The following is an 11,561-nucleotide window of genomic DNA, read 5'->3' as shown; positions in this document are numbered from 1 at the left end:
TGAAATGAAGGAATTGGGCGAGGCTAGAAGAATCTTAGGAATGGAAATAACTAGAGATAGAAGTCAAAGAAAGTTATGACTTACTCAAACTTCATATACTGAAAAGATTCTTAACAACTACTTTATGAATGATGAAAGATGTAAAGTGGTTGGTACTCCTCTAGCTGATCATTTCAAGTTGTCTACTAAAAATTCACCTGCAACAGAAGAAGAACAAAGGTATATGGAAACAGTTCCATATGCTAATGTTGTAGGAAGTTTGATGTACTTGATGGTGTATACAAGACCAGATCTGGCTTATGCAGTCAGCATTGTGAGTAGGTATTTGTCAGTTCCTGGGAAAGCACATTGGGTTGTTGTGAAATGGATCTTAAGGTACCTAAAAGGTACAAAAGATTATGGATTGAACTTTGGTCAGTGTGGGGGTGATCAAGATTGTATTAGGGGTTTTGTGGATACAGATTATGCTAAAAATCTTGATAAGGGGAGGTCAATCACTGGATATGTTTTCAAAGTTCTTGGTAACGTGGTAAGCTGTAAGTCTCAGTTGCAGCATGTAGTAGCTCTTTCTACTACAGAAGCAGAGTATATGGCCTTAACTGAAGCTGTAAAAGAAGGTTTATGGTTAAAGGGTCTTATTTCCGAGTTAGGGGTAAATCTGTCAAAAGTGACAATTTTTTGTGACAACCAAGGTGCAGTACAATTGACAAAGAATAGGATCTTTCATGAAAGAACCAAGCACATAAATGTGAGATTGCATTTCATAAGAGATGTTATAAGTGCTAAGGAGTTATTTGTTGAGCATGTTGGCACTCAAGAGAATCTTGTTGATGTGTTTACCAAGTGTTTACCAGGTGCCAAGTTTGATTTCTGTGTTAAGGGAATTGGTATTGATTAAAAGCATGAGTTTTGGTTTTAAAGGTGGAGATTGTGAGAGATTAAAGTCCAAATTAACTCATGGTCAACTGTTAAATGTTTCTCAATAGTTAGTTCTTTTTCTGCAGAGACTAGTTTTATAATACTTCATTGTTTGTGAAGTTTGGTCATGATTTGTTAGGCATACAGAAGCTGGAGGACTAAATGTGTCAAATTAGAAAGTTTAGTTTGTTAATCTGTTGTTAACTGTTAGTTGTTAGTTGGGGGATAAATAGAATAGAATTAAGGTTTCTTTTGTATCTTTCACTTTTGTAATATCTCCTTCAATTCCTTTTGTAATCATACTCGTAATAAGAAATCTTCTTTCAGTTCTCTGTAATTCATAGTTCTTTGGTGTAATTCGTTTACACAAACTAAGCACTTTACTAGGTGTGTGTAACTTTGTATCGAACTATTTGACAAGATAGAAACTCTAAAAAGTAATTACTTCTTGTCACACAATTTAGCTGTTGTCATATGATAAGGCAATATCATCATAATAAATTCATACGTGGCTCATAAGTTGTAAGTTTTAACTGTGTTTTCAACAAAGAAAATGCGTGACTTGTAACTTACAATCTTGCATTCGTGTATATATTGTATTTTTGTTAGTCAACTATCACTGGAAGTGTGTTTGATTCACATTACAGTAAAAAAAAATGATACCCTATCATGTAATGTATATAAATATGCATCGATAGAAATAGAGACTTCTGCATAAGTAAAAATCAACACACCGGTGTAAAATCTTTATAGTTATATTGCCACCACCCTCACATTACATGTATGTGTGATTGCATTATTAGAATAGAATGAATCATTAATACAAATTGTTGGTAGATGGGTTATACACATATGAATACAATGAAATTGATGAGTAATAACCCCTATGATTCAAAGTGTAACTTCTGTTTTAACAATTAAAGAAAGTAACAACTTCAACTCAATAAAGGAAATTAATAGAGCATGATAGTGGGCACATTCCATCATGTTCATGAAAGTGAGGGAGAAAGGGAAAGATGTATTGAGCTTCCACTGTCACCTCCCCTCACATTACACACTCCATCCATCAAATTTAATACAATCTATGTGCTATCATGTTTACTTTTTTACTTTCTCATTAAAAAACACAATATAATATAATATATACATATACATGTGACAATACAAGAGGAATTTTAATTAAGCAATACAAAGAATGTTTATGCGATTTTTGTAGTTCTTTAATTTAAACTGGCTCGATGCTCATATGCCGGGCTTGGGATACCTAAATTTGCTATTGGAGACATGTAGCCATCTTTACTTGCTAAAGAAGGTAATATTACCATTTTGCAAGCTGTAAAAAAAGTGTTACCTAACACACCACTTTACTTAGCTCCACCTATCAAATTTTGGTAAGTTGTACCAACAACACTCATTGTCAAGCTTTTGGAGAGTTGTACCTTTGCTTTTTTTTCGATTGCACTACACTTTGAAAAGAACTATCACTATGCCTTTAGAAAATGTGCATTGATGGGTTGTACAATGGAGACACCACCTTACACTAAATTGGCAATTTTGCAATTTTATGGCATCTATGATGTATGCATTATATAGTCATATATCAAAGTGACACATGAATTCTAGAGTTTCCCTAAATTTAAGACCATGTGGTCTTCAGAATGTTGAGCCAAAAATGATTTTTGGAAATTAATTTCTATATGAGAATTATGATAGTGAAAATGAACTAATATATGTTTTTCCCCATAGATTTAGTTATATCATATAACAATTTCATTAAACACTCAAGTAATGCTAATCACACAAATGTATAATTCCAAAAGAGTTAATTGCAATTATGGTCCATGTGATGAAATCCAAAACATAGGTTTCAACCCCATAATGTCATTTTTGCATATATGGGCCATATGGTGGTCATTTTTTTTTTGGCAATCGTTCTTATTTTCGTTAATAAGTCTTTATTGAAAATTTATCAAAAAATCGACTTTTTAAACGAATCGAATCAAGTTCCAAACGAATCGAATCGAGTCCCAAATGACACCACAAGGTTGAAACCTGTGTTTTGGGTTTCACCACAGGGACCATAATTGCAATTAACTCATTCCAAAATTTACTTTCCCTCCGACCTATACCTCGTGGTAGTGTGTGCAAGGCTCGGGAACTTATTCATCGCCGTTTGACTAACCAGCGATTACTAGTGATTCTCAAACCTGCCATCCAAACTAAGGGCTGATTTTTGGACTTTTCTCACCCTCGCTGGACCACGACCCTTTGTCCCAGCCACTGTAGCACGTGTGTCGCCCAGTGCATAAGGGGCATGATGACTTAACGTCATCCTCACCTTCCTCCACCAGCAACTCAAGTAGATTTTTCTTGGTGGTTATATTTATGGTTTAGCTTTGGTGTGTTATCGCGTATTTTAATTATTCTCCTTGTGTATTTTGGGTGTATCTAGCTTCTTGCCAGTTCTTTTGCTATTGTCCTCATTAATTTCGGCATAGAACTAATTGTATTCACATGATGTACTGATTAAGTTCGGCATAGTTTTACTTTTAGCCCGTCGTGACTGGGTCAACCGGGTTGACATTATTTCACAATGGGCCAGGGGCTGAGGTGGACCACATCCTATATGCAAAATTGAATAGATGATGGGCCCAAAATTCCTAACTGTCAAAATGCCCCACATCATGTTCTCCTCTTCACATGTTTTGCTGCACAATCTCTCTCTCTCTCTCTCTAAATATATATGCATATACACACACAATATGTCTCTCTCTTACTCATGTATAACTTTAAGAATCTAATAAATAACCTTTTTTATGCATCGGTAAACGAACTAATCAATAGGGGGTTGTTTGGTTGTTTTCTATAGGCCACTTCTATTAAATCGGTCTATCATCAAAGTGTGTTTAGTTTATTAAAAGAAATTATCTGAATCAGTCATATAGCCTTTTATTTTATCAAATTTTTAAACATGCTTAATGGAGACACAATCTATTAAAAAAAAAAAGGCTCAATCGTTGCCTCATGTGATTGCCGACTTAGTCCGACCTCTACTTTGCACCGCTCTTGACCCTTACTCCCTTGCTCTACTATCCCTAGGCCGAATCTAATATCCAAAATCCAAATAGGTTGTAATCCTCAATTGAAGTATTTGATTTTTTTAATAAGATTGAGCTTACTTTGATGGTTTGATTAGATTATTGGTTAATTGATTATGTCATTTTGTTAACGTTGGCATGATCATATAATGGTTAGGCTTCAAAAGGTGAAAACTCGTGCAAAGCAAACTATATTGTTATTGTATTTAAATTATGTATTTCTAGTAACGATTGTCGTACTTTTGTCATGTACATTTAATATTTGGTGTATCATTTGTTATGTGATTCGACTTGAAACAGGCCAAAATTTTAATATTTAGCGATAGACAATCGACCCTATGAAAAGAATTTCTATGCATGTCACTAACCACATGTTCCAAGAACGAGCAATGCATACGTAGTCCCCAACTGTTTCTCAATTTGGGGTTCTTTTATTTTGATCGTGCCCCCGACGAGCGAGCGAACAATGCATATGTACTCCCCAAAATTTATGTCCTTCTCTTTCGATCGTCCCACCAAACATGCAACGATTATTGTCTTATGTATCACTTCTAAAATAACAACTTCCACGAATATATGTCTCTAGAACTAGAAAATTAATCTATGTTCTTACAATCTTACCTTACTAATTTGATCTTAAAGCATAGATTTGTTCTCTTTTATGTATGATCATCTTCCTTTAGATTTTATATTCTAAAATTCTAAAATGAATTTTATTTATAAAATGTGGTCCAAATAATCTAAACGTGTGTTTGAAAATAATCAAATATTCTAGATGTAATAAAAGTGTAGGTCCTCCATCACTAACTATTTGCATACCTTAAATTAGGGATTCGAATTACATAAATATCGGGTCAACTGATTGCCGACATAAATGAGTTGTAAATAACTAAATATCCTACAGTACGTCCTTGTTTATAGGGTATAATATTTTTTTGAATATTGTTTGAAATTATTCCAACACTCGTGTGCGACTTTTTGAGACGGGAATGATTTTGACGCTTCAGTCTTAACTCATTCAAGAACATTATTAAGGAGGAAACCAACCCACTGGCCACCACCATGAAAATCCACCTGGAGACAGTTTCGAACCTAAAACCATAAGATCTCAGTCCTTAACCACCACTCATATGGAGTGGCAGAACTGGAAAATTTTTTCTAGTGGGTTCGGGATTTTTCAGAACTCGATTTTTTTCCGCCGTCATAGTTTTCAGGCCTAATGGGCAGTTATTCGGCCAAATAAATAAAAACCAATATCGATATTATAACAAATTCCCAACATATCATAAAAACAACAACAAACTAGCCGAAGAAAACGCATTGTTGTCTCTCTAAAATTCAAGCCTTTGTTTTTTTGACGGGGAACGGTGAAATGTTCTGGAGATTTCATGATATTGGGTTCGCTCATTGAAAAAGAATAGGTTCGTCCGTTAAATCATACCTATAAGTTATATATGAAACCGGAAGATGACCGGGTTCACCCGAACCCGGTGTGGTGTATGTGACTCCGCCACTGCTCATATGTCATTGGACCAGAAAACCAATTGTTTTTTAAGGTATAATATAATATCAACTTCAAAATGAAAATTGAAAAGCATAATAAATTAGAATATTCAAAGTTTCAAACAATTAACCATGCGAATGTTCAAATGTCACAGTTGATAAACAAGAATTGTCCTTCAATGATTTTTTTTTTTCAAATTAAAATCAAAGATTTTTTTACGTTGAAATAGAGGCAAAAAGGCAATCGGCTCAAGGGTTAGGGGTTAGGAAATAAAAAGTATCAAATGCATATGATATAAATATGTGTTGGTTGTAAGGAGTAAGGACACGCTATTCGCGTTTGTTCATTTTGCGTGAACACTTTTAAAATAGTCTGACCTCTGGAGGTGAAAAGGCAATTATTTTAGAGCTACATTAGGCTTAATCACAAGAAAACAACATAAGAAGAAAACATGCACATGATCTACAGGAATCTTGGTTCTTTTTCTTGACATTTACCAAAGAATAACACATAAAAAACTATTTCCAAATCAACTCCTATGAAACCCGACTTGACCCGACTCATAAAAATCAATTTCACATATTGAAATAAACACAAAATCACCAAAACGAAAAACATTAAAAAAAAGAAAAAAAAAAGAGGAATATTTTTTTTTCCAAAAATTAATTCTCTAATCTATTTTCATGCCGAAATTATTCGAGTCTACGGCGTGACGGTTCGGGCGAGTTTCGGGTCTCGGTTGGAGGCGTATGATCGGATCCCTTCGACGGGTCATCCGACGATTGTCTCAACCCATCATCCGTCTCAGCCCGATTCATATCCTCCATCATCCTCACCACCTCCTGCATTGACGGCCGCTGATCTGGCACAGTCGATACACACGCCATTGCTATTTGTAACAACTGAACCATCTCCTCTTCAATGTTTTGGTACCGCATTAACTCCACATCAAACACCTCGGCCGTCCATTCTTCTCGAACCACCGACTGAACCCACCGAGGCAAATCAATCCCTTCCTCACCCAACGACGCCTGGTTCGGAGCCTTCCCCGTTAAAAGTTCCAATAGCAAAACCCCGAAACTATAAACATCAGACTTGAATGTCACTTTACGGGTCTCGAGTATTTCCGGGGCCCGGTATCCCGTGACCCGGTTGTTCGGTGAGCTCGTCCCGCTAAAGAGCGTGTTGAGCCCAAAGTCCGACACGCAAGCGTTCCTCATGGTGTCTTGTCGGAGGAGGACGTTGGACGACTTAATACTCCCGTGAACGACTTTTCCTGCCACGTGTAAGTATGCGATCCCTCTCGCGGCACTCAACGCGATCCTCATCCTGTGGTCCCAATCGAGCGAGGTCTTGCCCGAGCTTCTACTTCCTACAAAATAAACGTATTACACACATCATCTCATATTCACACCAATAATCAATGCATTAAGTAGTTGTACAGTACAACTCATCAATGCAGCCCCATAAGGAGTGAAATTGAAGGAAACCAAAGGACAGTAAAGGGCAAAAAAGGAAAAAGATTCTCTTCATCATGATTGCAAGAAGTGGAAACCATCTAACCAAATAAACATGTTGAGGGCATGTCGTAATTATTGATTTTTAAAAGGATGATAAGTGTAACATTTACAACTCACATGCTGGTAGCACACAAAGATATCATGCGCCAGGATGCGTATTTCACACCACATGTATGTCTTTATCAAAAAAGAGAAAAACATGCTTCCGACAATTACGTATATTTAGTACTTTTAGACCGTATAACTTAGCTGGATAATATCATCTAATTAGGTAGTTAAATAATATCTGATCCTCTTCGTATAAAATGAGTCTAAAATAAAGATAAACTATCTAGGTGAAATGTACAACCAATTATGCATGAGGTGCACGTCTTTACATCACATTACTTAATCGCAATGAACAAAGAGAGCGATACAATTAGGGGCGCAAGCAGCACGAGCTGCAGCTCATAAGCTAGTCGAGCTCCATTTGCTAAAAAGCTCGAAATAAGCTGAGCTTTTTCAAGATCTATCCGAGCCAGAGCCTCGAATAAAGCTTGCTAAGTTATCGAACCCAAGCTTGAGCATTGAATGGTAAAATGTTAAGGGGTGTCGAGCCTTGTGTATTTTTATGTTTTACCTCTTCTGGATTTTAAAGTATTAATTTCACAATGCACGATTGAGCTCGAGCTGAGCTTTGACTCGTTTGAGTTATACACGAGCTCAAGGCAAGCTTAAGTGTGCCTCAACTTTTTTTCAGAATATATAAAAATAATTAAAAACATAAAGAAATTACTTAGTAAATAATTAACGAGCTGAACCCGAGCTTTAAAAAAAGCTCATGAGCTGATACAGACCAAGCACGAGCTCTCGTAAATCAAAAGGCTTAGGCACGCTTAAACTTCCTTTCAATATTTATAAAAACAATTAAAAATATAAATTAATTACTTATATAAATAATAAACGAGCTGAGCCCGAGCTTGAAAAAACAACGCACGAGCCATCCTCGAAACAAACCAAGCTCGAGCTCTCATAAATCAAAACGAGTCAAGCTCGGGCTCGGCTAGTTTACACCCCTAATCATATCTCATTACAACTATTCAAATATGGAGTCCTAAGTTTTAAATCATGAATTGATCGAGTTATCTAAGTATGGTCCGGTCCTACTCCTATCCCTGCTTTAAATTGTTTCACAGTACAACTCTTTAAAGCATTCACAGTCCTAATCAAAACCTACCAAAAAGTTATCACCTTGTACACAATGCAGCAACATTTGTACCCTGCAAACCCTAGAACACAAACAAGAACAAAAAAGAAAAAAAAAAACTCACCATGAAGAACTGCAGACAAGCTACCAGCAGGCAAGTAATCCGAAACCAGCAACTTCTCATCCTTCGAATAATAAAACGCCCTCAACGGAACCACATTCTCATTCTTCATCTTCCCCAATACCTCCATCTGCGTCTCGAACTCCTTCTTACTCACCACCACATCTTTCAGGCGTTTCACAACAACCGTAGTACCCTCCTCCAAAACCGCCTTATACGACGTCCCCACACTCCCTTTCCCCAACACTTCGGCACTCGCTCGCAGCAAGTCCTCCAAATCGAAACTATAAACACCTCCATCAAAGAATATTAATTTATTCCTCTCGGTGTCACCCGAGGCGCCAGTTTTCGACGACGAGGTTCCAGCGTCTGGGATAGATCTGGAACCTCCAGCTCCAGCAGCAGCTGGAGCTTGTGATTTTGATGGTGGGGTAACTTGTTTGTTTCTTCGTTTTCTCAAGCATAATAAAAGAATCAGTAAAAGTACAAACAGAACTAAAGCAGATCCAACTGCTATAGCGACAATAGCTAATGTAGAGAGCTTATTAGAGTTTTTGTTTCCGACTGGTGGAGATGAAATTGACGACGGAGATGGTGCCGGTGACGGAAAAAACGAACTTTTACACGCCGGTAACGGATTGCCACAGAGATTAATATTACCTGAGAACGCAGTTGTTGGAAACCTAGCTAAAGCTTTCGGGATCGACCCGTTGAGGTTATTATTCGATAAATTTAATTCGTTTAAACTCGCAACGTTAATGCTTGGAATCTCACCGGAAAAGCCGTTGTTCTGTAAGCTAAGCTGAGTAAGCTTCATCAAATTATTGAGAGAAAACGGAATCTCGCCGGAAAACTGGTTACCGGAGAGATCTAATCTTTGCACACCACTCACCTCCGTCAAACTCGCCGGAAAGGCACCGGAAAATTTGTTATTTTGCAGATAAACACTCCGGAGGGAGTCCAGATTCGAGAAATCAGATGGAATGTAGCCGGAGAGGCCGTTGGAACGGAGGGAGAGTACGCGGAGGTTAGTTAACGTTCCGATGGTGTTCGCCGGAATTTTTCCGACGAGTCTGGCGCCGGGGAGGCGAAAGGATATGACGGAGGTGTTGGTGGTATCGCACGTGACGCCACGCCACGTGCAAACGAACGCCGTTGAGTTCCATGAGTAGCGAGAGTCGTGAGGGAGCTTGGAGATGAAGGATTGGAGGGCTTGTTTTTCTTGGGTTAAGTCGGAGGTGACTTGGTGGTGGGTGAGGTTAATGGTTATGATAATAATGGAGAAGAGAATGGTGGTGAATGAGGCCATCGGAGGAGATGAAATGCAGTGTGTGAGTTAGTTTGGAGGTGAGAGAAGAGATTGAGTTATGTGGTGGTGGTGGTGGTGGTTATTTTGGAGGTTTCCGGCGACAGGCGGCCATGCGAGAGAGAGAATGAATATGAATGAATGTCTGGTTTTAGAGAGAGGAAGATGATAAATCACGAGTGTGGTTGGAGTATAATAATAATAATAATATTATTATTATTATCTACCTATTCTAATAAAGTAAAATAAATGCGGGCACTCGTCATGTTTTGGTTAATTCTTATAATTTTTTTTTCTAAAACTAATATACCCTAATATATGTAATAAATCAATAATAATTCACTTATTATATAAATATAGTGTAATAAATCAATAATGATTCACTTTCCTTTACACTATATTTATATAATATCTATATATTTTTATAAATATAAATATTAACATACTATTTTACTATATATTTCAAAATACTTGGTGAAATTAAAAAATCAACAACAAATCATGCTTCTCAAATGAAAATTGTTTCAGGTTTTTCGTGGAACTTAAATTTGATTTTATGGGTCAAAAGTTGGTAAATAGATTGTTTGGTAAAGTTAACTGTATTTAGGTTAAAATTTGTAACGGGTCAAAAATGAAAATTTTAAGTATTTTTAAAAGTTTGAGAATACAAAATAGATTTATCGTCAAATTTGTTATGGGTTCAAAGTGTTGACTTTAAAATGTCAAAAGTATGAAAGTTAGAAGTTTAAACATGATTCGGGCTTCAAATTTATTTTTAAGGGCATTTTCTGAAATAATTAAAAGGTTCGGGATTTGACAAATTAGCTATTTTTCCCTCAACTATTAAAATATAAGAAAATATTGCGAACACTTTCGACGTGCCACCCCCATGCCTATCAATGCTTCTAACTTTTATCAAATTTGAAATATTTATGTCAACATTAATTTTTCCTTCAATGGTGATCAGAGCGTTGTATAGGAAACATATCATGCAAAACCATGCTCAGATGAATATTTACAAAATTGAATGGGTTAGCATGTTATTTTTTATGTTGTCATTATGACAAAGTCGATAAGCCCTCTGAAACTTATCAAAATCTTTTTCATTGTGTAGCTCAGAAAAACATAGCTCTTGAAGAACATCCATTGTTATAATTTAATGTTTTACTTTCCTTTGATGGGTGGTAAATTGATAAATATATCAATAAAGGTAACGCTCCTTTTATATTTAGGCTGAGTGGTTAAAACAACTATCGTAGGAGAAGCTTTATTTTCGAAATTGGTTCATAACCAAAAGTCTTTCAATTATACATATATGGCACCAAGAATGAATTTTTCAATAAAAAGAAGCATCCTCGGGTACGTTTTTGCACAAGCATTTTTTTTATTAAGTTCATTTAAAAAAATTATTTTGTGATATATATATAAATAAAATCAATTTATGTACACATTAGAAGCATAGATGTAATACAATTTTTTTCATATACACTATGTAATTAGTTTTTTTACTTATAATTTTATAATTTGAATTATCCCGTGTGTGACATGGGCTCTAAAACTAGTTATATAATATAATATTATATTATTTTATCACCTGGTGATAGGAGCTTGGGTTTTTCTGTAAAGACTAAAGTTCGAATCTCACTTGTGTCAATTTTGGCTGGATATTGGCAATGAAAGATTTTAGCTAGGCCTGATGTAAAGGTTATCAGTTCGAACTCTCAACTCACCGGGTATTCGTCCTACTGTGTGTTATGTTAGAGAGTTTTACATTTGTGGTGGCACAACGACTGTTAAATGCAATCGGCGGTATAGTTTCCCGGGGAACGTCCAAGCCAATTCTGAAGCCAGTGTGGGCCTGGTTAAAACAACATAGTCTGGCAAGAGTGGGGCATCCGGGCTCTCAAA

The 11,561-nt window shown here is 36.3% G+C and overlaps 1 protein-coding gene across 1 annotated transcript; it reads right to left on the bottom strand.

Annotated features, from left to right (window-relative positions):
- Positions 1–5,985: 5,985 nt before the first annotated feature.
- On the bottom strand, positions 5,986–9,656 carry LOC143566774 (putative inactive receptor kinase At2g26730). The gene is made up of 2 exons (XM_077053381.1): positions 8,351–9,656; positions 5,986–6,892 (listed from the first exon to the last, which is right to left on the bottom strand). The coding sequence occupies exons 1-2, from the start codon at positions 9,654–9,656 to the stop codon at positions 6,213–6,215; spliced, it is 1,986 nt and encodes a 661-aa protein (XP_076909496.1). The 3' UTR covers positions 5,986–6,212.
- Positions 9,657–11,561: the final 1,905 nt, after the last annotated feature.

This window comes from Bidens hawaiensis, unplaced genomic scaffold (genome assembly GCF_021521415.1).
Source record: "Bidens hawaiensis isolate Kalapana, Puna unplaced genomic scaffold, B.hawaiensis_p1.1 tig00023051_1, whole genome shotgun sequence".
In the NCBI taxonomy this organism is placed as follows: Eukaryota; Viridiplantae; Streptophyta; class Magnoliopsida; order Asterales; family Asteraceae; genus Bidens; species Bidens hawaiensis.
The sequence above is the reverse complement of the archived record's forward strand: the minus strand, read 5'-3'. Positions and strand labels throughout refer to the sequence as shown.